Source organism: Emiliania huxleyi (genome assembly GCF_000372725.1).
Source record: "Emiliania huxleyi CCMP1516 unplaced genomic scaffold EMIHUscaffold_498, whole genome shotgun sequence".
Classification (NCBI taxonomy): Eukaryota; Haptophyta; order Isochrysidales; family Noelaerhabdaceae; genus Emiliania; species Emiliania huxleyi.
Window position 1 is genome coordinate 16,682 of NW_005198259.1, and position 21,540 is coordinate 38,221.

Below are 21,540 nucleotides of genomic sequence, written 5' to 3' on the forward strand. Positions count from 1 at the left end.
GACGTGTTCAAAGATGTCCGCGACGGCGCGGGGGATGATGCCGCGCTGCGCTCCATCGGGCGCCCCCTCCATGGTATGTGTCTTGCCGGCACCCGTGTGGCCTAGCCGCCAGGACGCGCCATCGAGAGAGGGGGTGCGGAGGTGCAGAGGTGGAGGCGGAGCGCGAGGCTCACCGTAGGCAATGATGGACGCGTTGAAGCCGGCGAGGGTGGAGGAGACGGCGGGCCGCGCCACCGCATCGTACACGGCCGCCTGCCCCTCCGACGGCGAGAAGGCCGCGTCGAATGTGAACGAGTACCGCGGGCCCGGCCCGAGCCCGTCGTCCGGCCACGCCGTCACCTGCGAGGAGACAGCGCGGCGTGGCTGCGGAGACTGCGGCAGCGGCCAGCAGCATGCAGCGGGCAGCATGCAGACGCGCCGCGCACAGCAGGCAGCGAGGTGTGTGCAGCGAGCGGTAGCACGCCGAGAGGCGAGAGAGGTGAGCCGGAATCTGCTGTGCTCACCTCGCCAGGAGCGCGCACGGTCAGCTCTTCGGTGGACACTTCGCGCGCGAGCGGAGGCCTCACGCGGACGGCCACCCGCACGGTCTCGGGCCAGTCCGCCGATGAGCTAGCCTCTGACGAGGCGCTGGACGATGATAGACGCCCGAGGGAGGCGCTCTCCACAGCGAGAACCACCATGTTCGGGCGCCTGTCCCAGGTCTACGTCTACACTCGTAAGAGTGTGATGTGCATCGAATAGGAATGTGGAAAAGAAAGTTTGAAGCGGCAGGTTGAAGTTGGTTTGAGTGCCCACGGGACTGGCGCGCACTGGCACTAACACAGGAGAAAAGAATTTTTCGCACACTTTTCCCCATAAGATGAGATTGCCAGATGAGAGTGGGGGGAGGACAGGCGAGCGACATTTGACGACGTCGGGGGTCACAATGATCAATGCGCAACATTGTTGTCTCTTTCTTTGTAGAAACCACGACGCGATCTTTGTCAAGCGCAACCAACTTCAACCTGCTGCTCCACGAGACGTTCGGCGGCGGCTTCTCGCCCACCGCCGTTCTCAAGCTGCGCCGCCTCGCGCGCAAAGTCGCGCGCGGCAGCGTTGACCGCACGGCCTACTCGCCCAAGTACTCGCTCTCTTTTATGTCCCACCAATTTGCAGAGCGCATCTCTCTCTCTGTTGTGCGAGGCGTGAACCGCGCCATTCGCTCTCACCTGGCAACCCTGTCTGCACGTCTCGCGCGCGCGTGAAAACCCCGTCGTAAACCCCCCAAAATTGAAGTCGACCGCCCAAAGCTGTCCCCCCCCCGCAAACTTTATCTTTAACCCTAGTGGGTGGATAACCTGTCAGACAGGCGGTCTCGCGGAATCTCGCGTTGACACAACCGCGGTGCGCGCCCTGTAGGTCGCCAGACCAAACCGCGCCGGCCTGGCCATGCCCGCATAGTGGACATTGACGGGTCCGGTCGGTTCCGCGCACGCTCATCGCCCGGATCGGCTGCGCCGCGCTGCTCTCGACGGCCTCTCGAGCGGGCGCAGCGCACACGCGGCACGGCGAAGGAGGGCGCGATACTCCACCGGTTCTTCGGCCGTCTGCCTCGGCGCACGACCCGCGGGGCACGTGCGCGCCTCGAGAAGCTCCGCCGCCCCGCCCGGTGCTGCCCACCCGCCTTCGGTGGCACCCGCCGACGCGCAGGCGCTCGCGCCGGGTGCGGCTCCTCGGCGACGTCGAGCGTGGTGCCCGACGGCTCAGGAGCCTTCTACCATCAACCACTACCACGGCCGCCACCGTCGGCGCCTTCGCTCGAGCTCTCCGAGGCCGCGTTCTGACCTCGTGCCGCGGCTGTCGTCGCTGCAGCAGCGACGAGGGCCGCGGCAAGGGGTGCAGCGGCGACGGGCGGGGCGGAGAGGCGCGGCCAGCTACCGGGCTGTTGCCCCCGCCTACCGCGTCGGGCCCCTGCACCCGGAGGCGGCTTGCGGCAGCCTTCCCGTGTCTCCGTGCGACCCGATGGGGTAGCCGGCCAAAACGCGCGCGTCTGTGAGATTTCCGGACTTTGAGTGTGCACCGCGGGAAATATCAAAGTGAGAGTGTACCAAAGTTAGTAGGTCATTTTGAAGGGTTGGTATAGGCCTTTCACTGGTGGGTAGCCCGGGCGTCGCGCGGTACGCGCCGGGCCGTCAGCGCCTTTCGAAAACAGCGACACTATCCACCTACTAGGGTTAAACCTCCATAAACATCATTGTGCAGGGGCTCCAGGCCCCAAATGACGTGTGAGTGTTAGAGTTGTTTGGTATTGCTAAAAATCTCTCTCAATGTGACGGCCAAAACGATCATGGGAGCTAGGGTGAGACAACAGGTCGGGGTGCCACACGGGGCACACCACAGGCGTATTCTAGAGGGGGGAAAGAAACGGGGGGTGGGGGGCCCCGCCACGAGAAGTGCGTTTTGGGGATGCAGAGCGTGCAAGGCGGCTAGGGATGAAGCCGCAAAAGAGGCGCGCGAGGCAAGTAGGAGCGCCCAGCGTTTCTCACTTTCCGGGACAGCCCCTGACAGCCCCGCCCTTGCGAGGCAGGAAGGTGACGACTACCCGTACGCCCTGTTGCTCCTCGCCGACCGCCCATCCACCCTCCGTTCCCTTTCTCCAACCAAAGATGGTAAAAAATGGCCTTGTTCGGCCCGGGGAGAGGGGGGGGGGGGGGGGCATGGGGGCCCGGGGGCCCATTGTTGTATGAGCGTCATCTTGTAGTGAACAGGCCGACATCGCGGTTTGAGCGCCCAGCGCAGGGGGGGTCCGGTCGGCGGCCCCGAAAAACCCCAAACCGGAGGGGGGGTCCGGGGTCGGTCGGAGGACGGAACCCAAACCCAGGGGGGGGGGTCCGTCGGGTTGGCTCCAGGGACAAGGGTCCCACCCCACATGCTCCCCGTAGCTGTGAAAAAATTAGTATCTCTAAATCCGGAACCAGCCTCCGGGGGGGCCCCCCGTTTCCATCCAAACCAAAGTTCCGGTTATAGAAAGAGAGGCTCAAGTGTAACATAAGGTGTCCACACACATACGACATACACATACACAAAGCAACTCTCACGACACACGGGCACCGGGTGGAGCGGCGGCGGCGGCGGCAGCAGCACGCGCGGGCGGACGGATTCGGACGGGGCGGAGCAGCGACCGCCTGGGCGGCCGCTGCTCTGTCTGCGCAGCGCTGTCAGGTGCACAGGGTAAGCGTGGCGGCGCGGGGACGCGCGGCGGCGGTGGCGAGCAGGCGAGCGGCCCGCGCGCGGCGAGGCGGACAGGTGATCGGCAGGCGGGTGATGGGCCGGAGAGTGACCGCGGCACCGCGCTCAGCGATCGGAGGCGAGCCGATCGTCCGGGGTCGCTCGGCCGCAGCTGAGAGACCTCGAAGGCGTGCGGAGCGCGACTGTCGGTGTCGGGGGGCGGCCGTCATGTGGCGAGGAGGGAGGACGACAAGTGCGCGTCGTACGGGTCGCTCTTCATCGCCAGTCGAGCGGCACTCAAGTCGAGACCGAAGGAAAGCATGACGGGTTTGAGCCAGGCCCTTGGAACGCCCGTGAAATCTGCTTTGGCGCCAAAGCTTGTGAGGTTTGCTACGAAAAGCGTCCCCAGTGGAAAAGGGGGCAACGGGGCGGCCAAATTCACACCTCCCGGGCCTCTTTATGTTTTCGTAAACGTAGTCGTGGCCCCCCGCTACGTCGCACGAGTGCAACCGGGTAGCGGGGGGCTATTAGTATCTCTAAAACTGAGTTGCTCATGAAGCGGCGTCCAGCACCCGGATCGATTGCCATTCGCTGTAGTCATTGGAAGGGACGATGCGCGCGTACTGTGGAGAACTGAGCGCTGCCAGAGCTTGTACAAAGAAACGGCAAGCAGGATCAGGCCTGCGACTGCGTGGATGCTCCACATATGTGTGTGGAGTCGGGCTCGCTCGGGCCTCGGCGAAAAAGTCTCCTTGGTGGCGCTTGGCTGCGTAAGTAACTAGTTTTCATGAAAAGTTAAACCGGCGATTTCGAAGCGCCCGACGCCCGTGGCGGTTCGCGAGAAGGAGGAAGAGGGTTTGATTGAGGGGGCTCACGGCAACGTCGCAAGCAAGGACACCGACCAGGGGGGGGTCGGTCGTCACACCTCCCGCCGCCCGCCGAGCGAGAGAGCGACCGACCGGAGGGGGGGTCCGGTCCACATCGGGGGCAGACCACCGACGGGGGGGGGGGTCCCCACGAAGTAAGGGGGGGGGTACAAAATGAAGCTCACATTAGCCATTTAGCCGGAGATTATAGTCGAGCGCGTCGGAAAGGTGTTTGAATGCAAAGAATGCAAGTTTCAGGTTTGCAATGCTGTGGTGGGTCTCCATTGTCCATGCGCAATGCTAGATGCGCGCGCCGACGCCATCGCTGTGCCGTCCTGGCGACGGCGGCTCGGCACCGGCCTCCTCTTCATCCTGGCGACGGCGGTCCTGGTCGCCCTCGTGCCGTCCGACGGGCTCACGCACGACGCCACCGGCGGCAGACGCCTTTCGTCCTCGCCGCCTTTTGCCTCTTCGGCGCCGCGGCATGTCCACCCTTGGGCACAAAGGCTGCACACGCACGCCGCCGAACCTCGCAGCACCGTCGCTCGTGAAGCCGCTGCCCGCGCAGCCGCTACCCCTGTCGAGGACGCGCCCCTCGTCGGCACATGCAGCCAGCCGCGCAACATCTTCATCGACGCCGGCGTCAACTGGTGCAATACGATCCGCTTATTCGAGGATATCGAATACGGCAAGAACGCGACGTTCGCGACCGCGCTACCCGCGCCGTACGACGTCTACGGCCTCGAAGCCTCTCCGCTCATTCAGCCCTTCGCAGAGCAATATTTCAGATGGCTCAACGGGCTGCTTGACGACGAGCCAGAGACGTGTCTGCCGCGCTCGGGCTCGACTGCGCACCTCAAGAAGTACTCGAGCGTGTACGGTTGCCTCCACGCCGATGCCAACAGGATGCGCCAGTGCATGTGGCAGAAGCTCACCAAGCATCTCAACGCTCTCAGGCCTGACCCAAGGCTCAACTCGTCGACGCTCATTGCGGAGCGACTTGACGGCGCGCGGCAGCAGTGCGGCCCGCCGCCGCAGAACCGCTTCACGTTCCTCCCGGCGGCAGCTGGCCACAGCGGCGACAACGCGTGGCTCGAATTCTACGGCCCGCCGCAGCAGCTCGTGCGCGGCGGCAGCATACCCAAGCAATTCGCGCCGCCCTCCTTGAAGGACGGGAGGTACGACTTTCGCGTAAGGGTCGTCAACCTGCCTTTATGGCTTGCGGCGTCCTTCACGACCTCTGACCACGTGGTGCTGAAGATGGACGTGGAGGGCTCGGAGCATGGCATCCTTGAGGAAATGGTGGGTCGCGGTATCATGGGCCTCATCGACGTGCTCTCGCTCGAGTGCCACGGTTCTGGTGGTAACTGCGAGAACCTCCTAGCTCGCGTAAGGCAAGCGCATCCGCGCATCAGGCTGCTTAAGGAGGGGTGGGATCACTCGGGTTATGATTCTCACTCAACGCTCAATAGCGATGAGCAGGCGGCGGTCGCAAAGGCGTGCGAGGCATTCGATCCAGCGCGCTTTACGCTGTCGCACCGCCCTACTGGACCGGCGACCACCCCTGGCCCTGCCGCGCTGCCCTAGCTCGTGCGCCAGTGCGGGCGAGCTTTTGTTAAGAGCCCCCAGCAGCAGCAAAAGTCATCAGGTACATTTTTGTATCTGCAATCTGGTAAAAATGCCTCAAAAATGTATCTGAATTGACTTTTTCTTTTATCTGAGAACGCTGAGTTGACTTTTCCTATTTCAAGCTGCGTCTGAGTCCACGGTCAGGCTCAGGGTGCCAGCCCCGGCCCCCCACCGTGTAAACCGTAAACGGACCTGCACCTGACACAGTACGCTCGGAGAACCCGTGTACTAAACAGTACGTTCTTGGGGGCTGCGCGTACAAGCCCAAACCTCAACTGCTCAGCATGCCAGAGGAGCGGCGGCTGTCAGTCACTGTCGCACAAATCCACGACGGCGGGCTCGGCGCGCGGCCTCTTCCCAGGCGGGCCGTCGCCAGGCGAGTCCACCCTCGTCCGATGGCGGTTCGTGCTGGGGCTGCTGCGCAGTCCGGGCTGCGCGACGGCAGGCTCGACCGCAGACGGTGAGCTGCCAGCAGCGCTCGCTGCCGACGGCGCGGCAGCCGACGGCGCGGCAGCCGATGGCGCCGCCGCCCGCAAGCAGCGCAGCAGCACGGCCCCCACTCGCCGCCGCGGCGGTGCGCCGGCGGCGGCGCGAGCATGGTGCGCAGCGGCGGAAAGCGCGATGTAGGCGCGGAGAGCAGGAATCCGCGTCTCCGCGGCCGACGAGAAGACGCGCGCCTCGCCGTCGCCCGGCCGCACGCCCTCCAAGACCAGCGCGTCGCGGGAGGAGACCGGGAAGACCTAGCGGAGGCGGCGCCACAGCTGTCACGCATCTGGCGCAGATAGCCGCGGATGCCACGAAGCGACGGTGCCGGGAGCTCGAAGCGGAGCCCCTCGTGGCCGAGGCAACCTCGCTCCCTCCAGCCCGAGAACAGGGGGCTCCGGCTGGCCGGCAGCAGGTGCGGCGGGCAGCCCTCATGGAACCTGCGCCGAGCGCGAAGCGCGTGTGAGAGGCGGGTGCGTGTCGTGGTTCGCAGCTCTCGCAGCTTCGTAGCACCAATGCGTGAGCGTGTGGGCGGTGAAGGCGTTTCGAGCGGCCGCGCAAGCGGCTGCCGACGTGCCAGCACTCAGACCCAGATTCTCGGACACCTCCGACGGCGTGAGCAAATCCGCCTATGGGGACATGTCTCGGACATGTCTTGGACATCATGTCGTGGACTCATGGACATCATGTCCGACGGCGTGCGCAGGCGAGCCTTGGAGGCGATGAAGGCGAGATCGCCGAGGTAGCCAGAGTCCAGCAGCTCTCTCCGCAGCGGCAGCGGGAGGAGTGACTTGGCGCCTTTGTCGTTGGCGGCGCGGTTGATCGACGAGACCAAAAGCAGACTGTCCGCGGCCTCCAAAACACGCTCGAGGACGCCGCTGCGGGAGGCGCTCTCGTCGGCGACCAGGCACGTCCCGCAGAAGCACGCCGCCGGCGGTGACCGCAAAGGGGCCGCGGAGGTGGACTCGGGCGACGAGCGGCCAGAGGTGCCTGGGAGACAAGTCTCCGGAGTCGTCCGAGGCGGAGGCGGAGGCGTCGACAAACGGCGCGACGAGATCCGCGAGGTCGGCGTCACCGCCCGCAGAGAGCTGCCGACTCGTGCCAAGCAGCTCGGCCACGTCCAAGCGAGCGAGCAGCGTGGTGGCGTCAGCGAGCGGAGAGCCGTACACAGCCGTGGCCCTCTCCCAGGACGCTTCAGCAGCGGCACTGCTGTCGCCGCCCGCCCTCGCATGCGCCTCGGCGGCGGTCACGGTCTCGCGCCACGCCTAATGGGACGTGTCTCGGACATGTCGTGGACACGTCGTGGACACCTCCGCCGACGGCGGCGACACCTCCTCCGCCACGAACTCGACCGTGGCGCTCCACACCTCGCCCCAGCTCGCGTCGATGACGGTGGCGGTGCACGCGGCGGAGCAGCTGGTCGGGAGTATCTCGTAGCCAAGCAGCGCGTTGAGCAGCGTGCTCTTGCCAGCGCCGGTGTCTCCGGCGACGATGACGTGGAACGGCGGCGCATCGGCGGGCGGCGGCGCAAGCAGCGCGAACGACTCGGGCTCGGGCGCTGCGACGGCGCCTCCTCCGCCGGCGAGGAGGCGGAGGCGGGTCTGAACGGCGCGAAGCCGCAGCTGCACCTCGCCGGGCGGGGCGCGGGGCAGGTTGTCTGGTAGGAGAACGGCTCGCAGCTCGGCCAAACTCATCGAGGTGGCGATCTCCAGCTCGGAGACCTCGGCCTGGTTCACATGTCATGTCGACGCGTGAAGAGACGCGGTTCTCACTCGAGCGGGCAAGCCTCGGAGGTCCCGGGCCTGCCGCATCGCGGCCTCCACCGCCGCCCTGGCCGCCGCAGGGAAATGAGACGCGACCCACCGGACGAGCGCCTCGCCGCTCAGAGCCGGCGCGCCGGCTGCGGGGGCCGAGGCAGAGGAGGAGACAGAGGCGGCCGCCTCCGCCGCAGCCTCCCTGGGTGTCAGCGGGTCCCGCTCGCCGCCCGCCGCCTCCAGCGCCGCGCTCAGCTCCTCCGCCGCCTCCTTGCCGCCCTGCTGCGCCGACAACAGCGCGCGCAGGAGCCTCTCGTACTTGAGCAAGTCGGCCGGCGGCGGCCTCTGGCGGCGCAACGCCTATGGGACAACATGTCTCGGACATGTCGTGGACATGTCGTGGACACCTCAGCCTCTGGCGGCGCGACGCCTCGACTCCCTCCCAGATCTCCTCGAGAGCGGCAAGCTCCTAAACGGTCAGGTGCAGGGCGGCGAGGTCAGGTAGGGGTCCACAAGCTGGTGAGAGGGGGGGGGGGCAACCCTCGCCTTTCCGTGCTCGTCGTACAGCGCGCGACTCGCCTCCTCCTCCCTCAGCTCGGCCGCGCTCGCCTGGCGGGAATGGGAAGGGACCCGGGACGAGTGATCGACTCAAGCCCGATGCGAGTGTCTCGACCAGCCCGGGTGCTCGCCTGCCCAGCTGCCGACTTCATGACCTCGAGCTCGCCTATGAATGAATAGTTCAGCCTTAGGCATTAGTTCTCAATGACTACTCTGCACGTCCTCGAGCTCGCCGCGGTGCGTGGCTGTCCGGCTCGACAGCACCTTGACCGAGAGCAAACCTTCGAGCCCCTTGGCTGCCGCCGCAACGGCGAGGGAGGTGTGTCCGCCGTGAGTGAAGGCCGGCCCGCCGAAGACCTGCGCATGACGTCTCATATGAGTTCACCTAGGAAGCTCATTTCGCCTACCACTAAAGGAGCACCTCCCGCTGGACGTCGCCCGATCGCTGGTCAAGAAACCGCTGCACGCGGTGGCAGTCGCGGCAGACGCTCCGAAGAGGCTCTGGAGGGGCGCCGACGCTGCCTGCAAAGGCACTGCGCCGCTCGTCGCCGCGGTCGCAGACCAAGCGCGCGTTCACAGACCAGTCCTTGAGCGGCGGCGGCCTCGCTCTCAGGGTGCTGCGCTTGGCGTCCAGCGCCGCCGAGAGAAGCTTGCGGAAGGCCGACTGCTGCCGGTCGGTCTCGTCGATGGCCTCGTGCAGCTTGAGCACCGAAGAGACGAGCACCTGTGTGGCGTCAGCCGCACTCTTTGCGAAGGCGACAGGGCGAGGAGGGCGAGGCGGCCGGGCCGTCATCACCTCGGTCGACCAAGCGCCAGACACGTTCTCGACGATCGCAGCCGCGACCCGGTCGCGGCAGGTGGAGAGGCCGTGAGTGCCGAACCTCCCCGCCGCGACGTACCCCAGCACCAGCGCCTCCTGCAGCTCCTAGGATAACGCAGACGCAGCGCTAGCGAATAGCGTCGGAAGTGGAGTCTCTACCTATGAGCGGCCCCCGAGATGCCTTTGCGCCAGCGCCGAGCAGCAGCCTCCCGATCGATGAGCGATGTACCGTTGCAGGCGCCTCGGTGACAGGATGGCGGATGGCGCCGAGAAGCAGTGCCAGCCACTCGCCGCTGCACGCCACCGCCGCCGCGTGCGCCTCGTCCGCCAAAAGCACCGTGATGGCCCTCAGCAAAGGTGCGCTGCATGGGCGAGAGGACTGCAGCGAGGGCAAACACCGCTCCGCCAAACCCATGACGAGGAGGAGTCCGGCGGTCTCGACGAAGCGAGGCGACGCAACCGAAAGGATCGGAGCATCTGCTCCCTCCGCCGCCCCCTCCGCCAACCTTGCGCAGAGCTGCCGCACTGACGAGTCCGCAAGGCTATTCCACGCCTCACTGTCGGGCGGCAGGTCCGTGCGCAAGCTCACAAGCGCTCTCAGGAAGGGAAGAGAAGCCGCAGGAAACCGCTGCTCGTTGTGCAGGATGGCGCGGGTGGCGATGCCACGCCGGTGCTGCAGGCCGCCTTCGGCCGCTGCGACCTCGATCGGTGCGAGAGTCCTCACAGAAGCCCGCAATGTTCGAGCCAGAGCGTTCTCTCCCCCTCCTCGAGACTGGACACTGGCCGCCGGCAAGCGAAGCCGTGGCTCAAGCTCCACGGCGAGGTTGACGCAGTGGCTGTCCGAACCCTCCTCCTCCACCTCGTCTCCGGCCCAGCTGCTGCGCGAGCATCAGGCAGTCCTCCGCCTCAATCTCTTGATTGGTGAGCCCGCCCATCAGGGCGCAGGTGAGCCACCGGCCGGTCGCCGGTGCGCGGATGTCGTTCCGCCAATCCTCTGGGCCACACCGCGGATGTCATTCCGCGCGGATGCAGGGAACACAAAGAGATCGAGAGCCAAGCCCCAAATCAGGACGCCAGCCGCAGCGGCCCAGATGACCGGCGGGAGGTCACAGCGGCTGTTGCGTTCGACGACCATCGGGTTGCGCTCGACATCGGGGCACACCACACCGACCGCACCGCACCGCAGCCACCGAAAAGCACCGGTCGGCCCCGGAGAGCTGGAGTCAGCTGTCGAGGAGGCGAGAGGCGAGCTGACTCGGCCCCTTAGAGTGGAATCGGGGCATATGCTCGAATATGCGCTCGCCGAGGGGAGACCCGTCGCAGCGTCAGCCGGACCATCATGATTTATGGCCGGGCGGGAAGCCCACAGCACCCCCGGCTCGTCGCGGAGTCTGGGGTGGCGGGGGGATATACCCGGGTAGAGAGGCCACGGAAGTGGAATCGGTCGTTTCGACGAACGACCTGGGAAATCGGCCCAGCTGCTCGAGGAGGCGCAGCGGTACGCTCCAAGGGTGTGAGGATGAGGGCGATTGCCGCCCTCCCCCCTTCGCCCACCTCGACGCCTTCGTGTAGGCGCCCCCGCCACGTGATGGTTGTTTTTTTTGGACTGCGGCGGCTTCTAAAATTCTTTTGGAAAAAGAAAGAAAGAAAACATACAACCCACACAGGGATTTTAAGGAGAGGTGTGTGGTGCGCTAGCCGTCGCCCACCCTAGGGAGTCTGCCTCTTCTTATCTCTCTTCGCAGTCTCTCTCCGCTTCTCGCTGCAACCTTCATGCCACCTCGCGGTCGTCCCACTCTCGTCGTTCTCTCCCTTGTCATTTCCTCCTCTGTCGCGTCGTTCTCTTCTGCCTCGTCCTGTGCCGCCGCCGCCTGCCGGTCCCTTGTTCTCGCGGCTTCTTTCGCCTTTCGGCGCAACTCCGTCCTCCTCGCGGCGTATCCTGGCCCCTCGAGTCTATCGAGCTCCCCTCGCGCAAGGACCACATTTCTGACTCCCACTCCGATCATTTGCCTACAGGTCATGTTGTTGCTCAGGTCCACTCTCTCTTCGAACACTCGTGCCTCTACGGATGATGCCGGCGCTGGGGTCCCCTTCGGATGCATCGTGACATCTGACAACTGGATTTCCACTGGTTCGTCCTCCTCGGAGTCATCTTCCCCGTCCTCCTTCCGCTCGGCTCTTCGCTCGGTACGTTCGGTGTGGCTCACCCTCCATGCCGTGAACAGGCGCTTTATCCACCCTAATTTCTTCTCTCGTTCCTCTGCCCGTGCCTTGGTCTTGTCGTTGTTTCGCACCCATGTCTGTATGGCAATCGAGGCTGCCTTCCCACTACCTGTAGTTCACTCGTCACCTCTCCTGCCTGCGAGCTCCCTTCTCTTTCTTTCGGGTATGGAGTCCGTGAGTGCGGGCAGCGTGCAGGCAATCACGGGCGCTATTTTGTCGTACTCCTCTTCGGCGAGCGCTCCAAATCTAGACCCTTTCGCCTTTAAGGAGGCTGCCCTCGCTCGTCTCAGGAATGTGGCGGTCGGTGTCTTTTGAGTCCGGCGCCTCCCGTTCAACTCTTGCTGTCGCCCTCGCTGTGTGTTTGTCGAGCTTCCGCATGAAGTGACGCGCCTCTTCCTTATTTCCAGCAAAATTTGGGTTCGGCAGTTGTTAAAAATAAATTTCTTGAGAGACCCCAGCTGAAGTCACCTCCTTGGCTGCTTCTGCAACTCGCCGCGCTGCATCCAATGGATGCCGTTGGAGCTCTCGTATCTCTCATGAGGGGAGGCTTCGACCGCGGTCTAGCCTATCGCCAGCTTGCGTGCTCCAGCCTCCTCGCCAGCCACCACATTCTGCGTGGGTCATTCACTGCCAATCGTTTGAGCTCCAGGTTTTGGCGGCGTTTTCCACCGTTGCTGCGTTCCTTCGCAGCGACGTCTCGGCGCTTGTGGGCGGCGGCTCCTCTGGTGTAACCTCGCAGCTTGTCGCTCTGGCAAAAGCGACCGACACAGCGCCCGTCGGGTACCGAATTGGGCAAGGAGCACTTGACACCGACACATCGCTGCTCTCTCTCTCTCTCTCTCTCTCTCTCTCTCTCTCTCTCTCTCCCTCTCCCTCTCCCTCTCCCTCTCCCTCTCCCTCTCCCTCTCCCTCTCCCTCTCCCTCTCCCTCTCTCTCTCTCTCTCTCTCTCTCTCTCTCTCTCTCTCTCTCTCTCTCTACTGCCTCTTCCTCGCTGCTCCACACTGCCGCTGCGTCCGCCCTCGTCTCGGACGCTTGCAGCTCTCAACACCCGCCGTTGACGGCAGTGAGCAAACGCAGAGACAGCCGTCAGCTTTTGCGTCTCCTACTTAGCGCCTGACGACTCATGCTCCACCGATCCCAGGGATCCGTTTTGCTACCTACGTGCCGAGCCGCTGCCTCTCAGGCTTTTGCCGTCACCTTTGGCAGCGGCTCGGTATCAACGGCCAGTGGAGGTGTCAATGGAGGTGGCCATGTCCTGCACCCGTGACGCCCAACGACCAGACTGGCTTCGTCTCCCGACAATATACCATAGCACTGTCACAGCAGTGCGTCAGCAAAGAGCACTCAGCAAAAGCCGTTAGCAAACAAGTGCGGTCGAAAGTGCGGAGTAACATACCGACGGGAGAAAAAGGGTTCAAGTGGCTGCGACGGTCGGGTCCAGCACTCTTCGCGGGCTGCCTCCACGACCACGGTCGTGCGACGGTCGGCGAGGCCTTGACAGTGGCGAGGACGTCCCACCAGCCATGGGCGGAGTGCGAAACTGGACAGACACTTGCTCGAAAGTGGACGGTCGTGCCACGCACTCACGAGAGGGAGTTCGAGAGGATCCATTCCTGCTCGCGGGCCTCCTCCTCGACGGTGGCGATGCGATCAGCGATCGATGGGGCCTCAACGGGCTCGGCCGCTCCTGGTGCAGGCGCGGGCCAGAGCACCTCGAGCTCCTGTGCCAAGGGGAGCGAGGCAAGGGTGAGGTGGCGGAGGAGGGCTATCATCCCAATGTTTCTTGGCTTCTCGCGCGCCTCGAGTCGCGGCATCGGCGCTCCCGGCATCGCCTCTCCTCGGAGCACGATCTCGAGCACGGCGAGCCGCTCGCGATCCGACGGCTCGAAGGAGGCTGCGGGCTGGCTGGCTGGCGGCGGCGGCTCGGGCGTCGTCGCCATGCCCTCGCCGCTGCCGCGCGGCCTCTTCGCGGCGCGTGTGTCCGGCTGCAGCAGCCGCTTGCTGCTGACAGATGCCGAGGTCGAGGCAAACGACGAGGGTGGCGAGGACGAGGAAGGCGAGGGCGTGGGCGCGAGCGAGGGCACGGGCGAGGCCGAGAGCGCCGGCGTCGTGGCGGACGCACCGCCGGTCGCCTTCCGCGCCTTCCGCTGCCGCGTCCACGCCTCCTTCGAGAGCGGCGACGGCAGCACGCCGCTGTTGCGCTCGAGCTCCTCGCGGAGGCGGTCGAGGTCGCCCGAAGCCTCGTACCCCTCGAGCATGGCCGGGCCGAAGAGCTGCGTGAACTCGAGCTGGTCCTCCGCGTCGCGCTCGCCGTGGCCGTACATGCGCTGCAGCCAGAGCGGGACGACGACCGACGTCGACCAGGAGAAGTCGGACTGCCAGTCCGGCTGCTTCCCCGCCTGGTTCTGGTGGAAGTAGTAGCGGAGGATCTTGAGCGAGCACCAGCAGCGGTCCCGGTCGTCGACGATGCCCTCCTTCCGCAGCGTCTCAAAGTCGCGGCCTCCGTGAACAATCACGGCGTCGAGCATGTCACTCGCCTTCTTGAGCGCCGACACGTCGAAGGCCTGGCCCATGAGCTGCTGAAACCCCATCTCGTTGTGCAGCGACTCGGCGAGCGCGCCGTTGAGGCTGGGAGCGACGTAGCCGACGCAGAGGCCCGAGATGTGTGGCTGCACCAGCTTCATGTCCTCCTGCGGTCGCAGTGCCGGAGGAGTGAGGCAAGGGTCGATGCGGAGGAGGGCTGCGGAGGAAACGGCTGCCGGCGGACCTGGTCGTACGCGCCGAGGCGCCAGCGCTTGAGGATGGCGCACATCAGCGCCTTCACCATCCACTGAGCGAGGTACTCCGAGTAGGTGCGCGCCTCGTCGTACATGGAGCGCGGCGCGAGGCCGCCGGGCAGCATGTACTCAAAGGTGCGCGTGACGCGCTCGATGGCGTCGGGAAGCTCGCAGATGTCGCGGACGGGGGAGAGGTCGAGGACCCAGTGCGGCGAGCCGGAGGCGGAGCGGAAGTAGTGGAAGTTGGCCACGATCGCCTTCCTGTCCAGCCACTCCCAGCCCCGGCGGCGTGCGCTGGCAGACGTCCCTCGGGCGTGCTGCGTGACGATGCGGACTTTGCCCGTGGCGAGCGTCTCCTCCCGCACCGTCCGCTGCGACACGTCCATGAAGTGCACGCCGAGGCCGATGCAGTAGACGATCTCTGGCTCGCCGCAGTCGTCGCACTTGAAGTGGGAGAGCACGGTGCACTTCACGCCCGAGACGCCGGGCTTCATGAACGGCGCACACTCGACCAACGTGTGCCCGCCCGGCAACGTGCCGCTCGCGTCGGCGCTGCTGCTGGGCGCCGAGTCGCCGCCGCCGTCGCTGGGCACCGCAGGCGCACTGAGCAGAACGACAGCGTCGTCGGGCTCCCACTCCCTGTCGCCGTCGTTGTACAGGACGTCGATCTCCACACCGCCCACGAGAGCTGCCTTGTTGAATCGGATGCCCATCGCTTTGCCCACGTAGGCCTTCCGATCGCCGGGCCACCAAACGCTCACCGTCGACCCCTCGCGCAGGCGCCGCACGAGAGGCTCGATGGCGCTGCTGCTGCCGCCGCCGAGCGACGGCGCTGCTCCCGAGCTGGCTGCTGCCGCTGAGCTCGTGGCGGCGACGAGCTCGACCTCCACCGCGCGCTTCCACTCCTCAACGCCGCCGTCGGAGGCGACCTTGACCTCGACCCCCTCCCCGCTGAAGCGGACCTCTTGCGCCGTGCCCAGGTAGGAGCCGACTTGCACCGCCGAGCCGAGCGACAGATGTGGCAGCGTGATGAACGCTCGATTGGCGGCGACCATGGCGACGGTCGCGGAGGAGTGGGATCCGGTGTGCGTGCGCCATGCGCCCATCAAACTCTCTGCCTGCTGCTCATTGGGCCCGTGGTAGAGCCCTCTCACCCCACCAGAACTGGGCCGCTCGCAGGTCCAGCCGGGCGGCGTCGGTGGCATGGCGGGAGGGGCGGGGACGGCGTCGCTCGCATTTGCAAGAACGGCGCGCTGTGCAGCTGCTGACTTGCCGGCCTGATGCACGCGCCTCTGCACAGCCAGCCCTTGCTCCCTGGTTCTGAAATAGGCTGCGATTTTTCCTTTCAAGCTGGAACTGCCGTCATCGCAGACGGGACGAGTAAGCCAGAGTGTCCAGCAGAAGGACCTTCTTCCATCATTTGCATTTTTTGATTCCGGCGCGTGCAGTTCGACCCACGACCAATAGGAGGACTCGTCCCGCGAGACTGCAACGGGCACGTGGCAGGATTCAATGCGGGGCTGTGGGATGTGGCGAGGGCAAAGAGGCAAGGGCAGTGGCGTGGGCGTCAGGAAGCCAGTGCGGAGCGGTGGCCGAGTGCGGGGTCCGGTGGTGGTGGTGCAGGCTGCAGATGCTCACCGTCGGAGTCACCGTCCATGTCTGGCGAGCAAGAAGTGGAGAACGGCAGGCTCGGCGCAGCTCGCAGTCCTGGAAGCAGGGCAGCATGAGACGGCTGGACGACTCAGCTGTGTGCGAGGCAACGGTTGGGCTCGGCCGTTGCGCTGACTGAGCGCTGGCGCGACCGCCGACTGGCGACTGCGTGAACGCTTGCGCTATGCTCTCTGGAGGTGTGCTGCGCGTGGAGCGGGCGAGGCGGGCGTGCGTAGCGCTCCTTCGCAGCGTCCGTGGGCTGGCCTGAGAGACAGCGCGGCGCGCTGCTGCTGCTGTTGAGAGGCCTGCGAGTCCGACTTCGAGCGTGCGCCTGGGTTGAGGCGTCGAGCGTGGCTGGGTCTTTGTGCGTTTCCGGGCTGGGTTGCGAGGGGCTGAGGGGACGTCGGATGTCATCACGCTCCTGTCTCCCTCTCCGCTGCAAGCACGAGCAGAAAATTAGTGTAGGATATAACAAGCCATCGACACACACGCGGTACGATTTGGCCCCAGACAGAAAAGGCACGGGCAGAAGCCGTCGCCCCCACCACAGAAGCAGTCAGGGTACAGGGCCCGTCTCGTTCTGAGTAGCAGCCCTTTTCCAGCATGCTGTCGATGAGCCGAGACGCCCAATCGACACGCGTCCGCACGCTGGGGAAGTTTTTGCCGTCCACCCATTCCTCCGCTCGATGGATCCCACCCGCTCGCGTGCAAAGCCTCCAAGCCGCTTTCCGCCATTGCCTCGCAGAAGCACGCCCGAATCGATGCCTTCAGCGCCGGCCAGCCGTGGAGGCGAATAGCGTCCGCGAGATGACGTGACACGTGCAAGGCACCCAAGCCACAAGGTGAGACTGCCAGGCATTTTGCTGCTGTCTCCACGACCCTGCTGCAATCACAAGCGGAGACGCCGGGCCGGGCAGCAAGCTCGAGCAGCTCGAGCGACGGATCGAGCCGAGCCGTGCAAACTTTCAGCAGGGAAGACACGTCCTTGCTCCCGGCGAGCGACGCCTCGCTGGGCGCGCGGCCGGCTTCGACCTCGTCGAGCGCAGCGCGGAGCCGCGAGATCGCAAACTCAGGCGGCAGCACGCCCAGCCTTGACGCGCGGGGCCACAGCACAAGAGCTTCTCGAGAGAAGCGCTCCACGAACGGCTCGGTCTGGGGCCAGACCATGCCGCCGCCCTCCGTGGCGTCCGGCTTCTCGCCCTCCCAGTAATCGGCCTATTTCACCCACGAACTCTATTAGTCCGTTCTCGCCCTCGCGTTCATGAGCTGAATACCAATCAAATCTCGTGCTAGACGAGCGCCTGAGCATACTCCGTGCCGTCGAGCGAGAGCAAAGCGCAATGCTGCGGAGTCACACCAGCCGCGGCGAGGCGGTGCGGAACCTCGTGCCAAACGACGCTCAGGTCGATCTTGAAGGGCGGCCCATGGCTGTTCAGCCGAGTCACGGCGCGCGTCAGAGTCGCCAGCAGCACGTCAAAACCCGCCTCGTGCAGAGCAGCGGAGAGCGCGGCCCCGTCACCCTTCAGCGAAGCCAGACTCGTCGCCGCGGCGCCGGCGGCGTCGCGGGGGAGAAAGTAAACGAGCTTGGAGGGAGGCGCGACGCCGCTGCCGCTGCTTGGCTGCGCGGTGCTGCTGCCTTCGCTGCTGCCGCCTCGCCGCGACGCCTCCCAAACGGTGGCCAAGCGCGCGAGCCGCTCTGACGCCGAAGACTGCGACGGAGGGAGGGGCACCGTGCCGTCCGTTCGTAGGTCGTAGATCAAGCTCAATCGGTGGCCTTGGGCGGGTGGATGTCGCGCGCTCTCGCAGCGTGCGTAGAAGGCCTAGTAAGCCAAGCTGATTGTGGGACAGTAGTTGATCAGTCGCCTCACCGGAGCGGGAGAACTCGGCCTCGACGCGCGAGCACCGCGCCGCAGCCGCCGGCTCCGCCTCTTCAAGCAAACACTGGTGCCGGCGGCTGCGGACAACCAACGCGCCCCCCGAGCGAACCGACGGCAACGCGACCTCCAGCTGCGCAAAAATGCCCTCACGCAAGTCTGTCGCGGCCGAAGACGACGGCGGTGCGCTACCAGCCGAGCAGAGCCGCAACCCTCGCAGGACAGAGCTGACCTCCGTCGTCTTGTCGACACCGAGCGCCCTCAGCGCCTTGCGCACAGCCGGCCGGAGAGACTCCTCCCACTCTTTGATCGCCCCCAGCTCCAGCCTCTCAGCCCTGACCCAGACGCCGCAGCCGTCCGAAGCTGGCTCGCCCAGCGACCGGAGCGCCTGCGCGTGCGCCTCTGGCAGCGGGAAAGCGACCGGCTCCGCCATGCCCTCCGCCCGCAGCAGCGGCGGCACAAAGTCCACCGACGCCGCGTGCGCGAGAGTGCCTATAGCAACGTTCCTAGAGGGCTCCCACAGAAGGCTCGTAAGTCGAACGACGCCGCGGTGGCAAGCGGACCAGACGGCTTGAGGCTGGCAACCACCCGCAATAGGCGCCTGCGCACGTCTGCCTCCCCGCCCTCCTCGTCGTCGCTGCCACCAGCCGGCGGGAGGGCGGGCAACGCCGCCGCGAATGCCGCGGCGTCAGGCGCGGGCTGCGGCGCAGGCGGCGGAGCGGCCGCCGCCCCAGCATCCAGCGCCGAGCCGTACAGCCGCGCCAGCTCCTCGTCCCCTCGGACTGCGGCGGCGATGTGCCTCGAGAGCAGAAGCACGCGCGGCGAGCACAGCTCCGCCTCCGCCGCAGGCCGGTAGAGCACTCCTGTGGGGCATGTCATGGAGCAGTGCATGGTCATGGACGTGCCATGGACACCTCCGCCGCTGGCTGGTAGAGCTCTCCTCCCGGCGGCTGCGGCGACGCCTCTTCGTACGCTTCTCTGCCGGCAAGGTACGGCTGAAACCCCGGCTGCTGGGTGCGGCTCCACTGCTCCCGCCTGCGCAGCCGGGGCGGAGGGCGGCTCTGGTGGAGGAGGAGGCGGCGGCTGGCTGTCCTCGAAGATGAAGCTGTCGTGGCCCGCGCGATCGCCTGGCGGCTCCACCTCCATCTCGTCCTCCTCGCCCAGCGAAGCCTCCTCCTCGCCCGCCTCGACGGAAGAGGCGGCGGCAGAGGCGGAGGCGGTGGAGGCGGCGGGGTCGGCAACGGCTCGGAGGACGTAGCGAAGGTCGTTAGCGGCCGACCGTGGCTGGCTGGCCGGCTGCCCAAAGGTCACCACGCCGCCTTCTCCCACCACGGCGCTCGCCGCCGCTTCCGCCGTCGAGAGGAGGAGAGTGGCTGAGGCGCCGTGCTGCACTCGGCAGCCGTTCTTGCGCGAGACGTCCTCGATGCGTACGCTCCTGCCGTCCTCGGAGACGTGGATGACGGCGTGTCGCCGCGAGATGTGCCCAGCGCTGAGCGAGATGGTTTGTGAGTCGTCGCGGCCGACGGTGAGCTTCGCGCCCGGTGCGAGCGCAATTCGCGAGGGCCGGCCGGCGCGTGCGCCATTCACCGTGCTCACAAGAGCGAGCTCCATCGCAGAGCGGTGTTTGGCGACGTATGGAGAAGGGTCACGACAATGGTCGGAATGTCGATTGGAAGTGGAGAGCGCGCGAGGAAGAGTCGCCCGCGCTGCCTTTTTTTTACGAGGTTCTCTCGTCTCGAGGTTGTTCGAGGGGGATATCCTTTGGCCGCGTTGGGTAGCGAGGATTGGTGTGACGCGATCCACGCAGGCGTGTTTTCTGACGGCCGACCGACCGTCAGTGCACGGAGTTGCCCCTTCTCCGACTGCCCCGGCTAGTTCCCGAGGTCGTCGGGTGTGACCCCTCCCTGCCTGCGTCCCCCGCCCGAGACCTAGCGCGGGTGGGTTGGAGGGGGCTCGCTGCAAGGAAAGGCGGTGTAAGAAGCCAATCCCCGTAGTCCGCCCCGCTCCTCCCCATCGGGCCGCATAAGCGGCCACGCCTCGCAGATTCGTTTCTCGCGCCTGGGTCAGGCGCGCGGGGCATCCCCCGGGTCTGCAGCTGCTGTCGAGCCGAGGCGGCGGCAGCCGCCGCAGCTGCACCGCCTCCCGTCGCGCCGCGGTCGCCGCTCCCTCAGCGCCGTCTCCGCGTCGTCACCCGCCGTAGCTTCTCCTCCGCCGCCGCTGCCCGCCCCCGAGAGTGCGGCGGCGGTGTGAGTGGTATAGTCAGGGTATAGTGCAAGGGAGGCGTGTGTGCGTGTCTGCCGCAGATTGCTGCCGTTGTCTGCGCCGCGATCCGCCCCGCCGCGGGCGCCGCCGCGCCGCCGCCGCCTGCGCTCGCCGCCGCCTCGTAGACGACTCCTCTCCGGAGAGCCGCGCAGCGGGCCGCGAGGTTGAGGTCAGAGAGCAGCAGGGTTGAGATCACAAAATCGGCCAATTTTGAGGTTGCTCGAGAGAGCCTGGAAATGGTCCCGCGCCGTAGCCCCGGTGCCGGCGCATCACGTCTCAGCCGCGAGGGGCCGGTTCTGCCGCGCAGTCGAGCAGCAGGAGCTCAGGGGCAACTTTGTCGACAAACAGGTTGAGGAAAATTTCGGCGAAGACTTACGAGGACACCGATCCGAACGATAAGGTGGGCCAGCTCACGGGCCGCGCCATGTACATCGTCAATCCGGTGTATGACGTTGACGACAACGCGGCGTTCAAGCAGCTCATGAGCGACAAGTTCTACCAGAACCCGCGCTACTTCAAGGACCTCGGATGTGGGCGGTCCGCGCGCCGAGCAAGGAACTGGCGGTGATGATGCGCCTCACGCCGCCATCCTCGCCTCACCTAATCTCCGCACCACGGGCAAAGCGGCTCAACCCCGAGCTCGACGTCTCGCCCATGGACAACCCGGCCATCAAGCCACTCGAGTTCACGCTCGTCATGTCGGCGACGCAGTTTGAGACGAAGGAGAAGGGCCTGCTCCCGCCCTCGCTCGTCACCGTGGGCAAGAACACGTATACGAAGTCAAGGACTACGTCAAGGCCAAGTTCCCCACGGTCGACTACGTGGACCTCGTCTTCCCCGGCCCGGAGGGCCCGAAGAGCATCATCAAGACAGCCTGGGTGCTTCCCATCGCCGCCCAAACCGCCTGGACTGGCACCCTCGAGGTGGATCTCGAGTTCTCGACGCGGAGGACGGCGACAGCGACGAGAGGAGGACAAGCAGGACGGCAACGCGCTCGTCGACGACGAGGCTGAGGAGGAGGAGAAGGAGGAGTAGGATTCGGCATGGCGCGTCTATTTCTTGCGAGACGAGAGCGGTCGGAGGACTCTTACGTCGGCGCGAGCCCCAGACCCCGTCCGACGACTGCGCCAGCACAACGGCGAGCTCTCGGGAGTGGCGCGCCCGCCGCGGGACGGCCGTGGCGCATTCTGCTCGTTGTGCGCGGCTGCGCGGCTTCTACTCGAAAAGCGATGCAGTGGGCGTGGCAGAAGCCGCACACGAGCCGGCACATTGCGCGACAGTGGGGTGTGTGAAATTTGTCGACCGGCCAATTGTTGAGACGCCCGTGAATACGTTGCTGAACTCTGTTTCCCCTTCCCTAGTTGGCCCAACGGGGTCAAACCTGCATTACACGAGAGCGTGCTCGACAGAGCGACAGCGCAGCGCACTGCCGTCCA

The 21,540-nt window shown here is 65.9% G+C and overlaps 4 protein-coding genes across 4 annotated transcripts; 1 reads left to right on the forward strand and 3 right to left on the reverse strand.

Annotated features, from left to right (window-relative positions):
• On the reverse strand, nucleotides 1-297 carry EMIHUDRAFT_48901 (hypothetical protein; the record flags this gene model as incomplete). The annotated part of the gene is made up of 2 exons (XM_005767382.1): nucleotides 1-101; nucleotides 174-297. Coding segments are annotated over 2 exons (225 nt in total), but the record flags the coding sequence as incomplete, so codon positions are not given.
• A 4,073-nt stretch (nucleotides 298-4,370) lies between these two features.
• EMIHUDRAFT_119546 (hypothetical protein) lies at nucleotides 4,371-5,660 on the forward strand (the record flags this gene model as incomplete). Its single annotated transcript, XM_005767383.1, has 1 exon — nucleotides 4,371-5,660. One exon carries the CDS (start codon nucleotides 4,371-4,373, stop codon nucleotides 5,658-5,660), a length of 1,290 nt encoding a protein of 429 aa, XP_005767440.1.
• Nucleotides 5,661-6,007: 347 nt separating this feature from the next.
• EMIHUDRAFT_119547 (hypothetical protein) lies at nucleotides 6,008-9,732 on the reverse strand (the record flags this gene model as incomplete). Its single annotated transcript, XM_005767384.1, has 8 exons — nucleotides 6,008-6,442; nucleotides 6,791-6,814; nucleotides 7,496-7,912; nucleotides 8,009-8,299; nucleotides 8,480-8,548; nucleotides 8,762-8,854; nucleotides 8,919-9,422; nucleotides 9,547-9,732. The coding sequence occupies 8 exons, from the start codon at nucleotides 9,730-9,732 to the stop codon at nucleotides 6,008-6,010; spliced, it is 2,019 nt and encodes a 672-aa protein (XP_005767441.1).
• A 7,525-nt stretch (nucleotides 9,733-17,257) lies between these two features.
• On the reverse strand, nucleotides 17,258-19,453 carry EMIHUDRAFT_119549 (hypothetical protein; the record flags this gene model as incomplete). Its single annotated transcript, XM_005767385.1, has 4 exons — nucleotides 17,258-17,677; nucleotides 17,955-18,334; nucleotides 18,406-18,705; nucleotides 18,757-19,453. 4 exons carry the CDS (start codon nucleotides 19,451-19,453, stop codon nucleotides 17,258-17,260), a joined length of 1,797 nt encoding a protein of 598 aa, XP_005767442.1.
• Nucleotides 19,454-21,540: the final 2,087 nt, after the last annotated feature.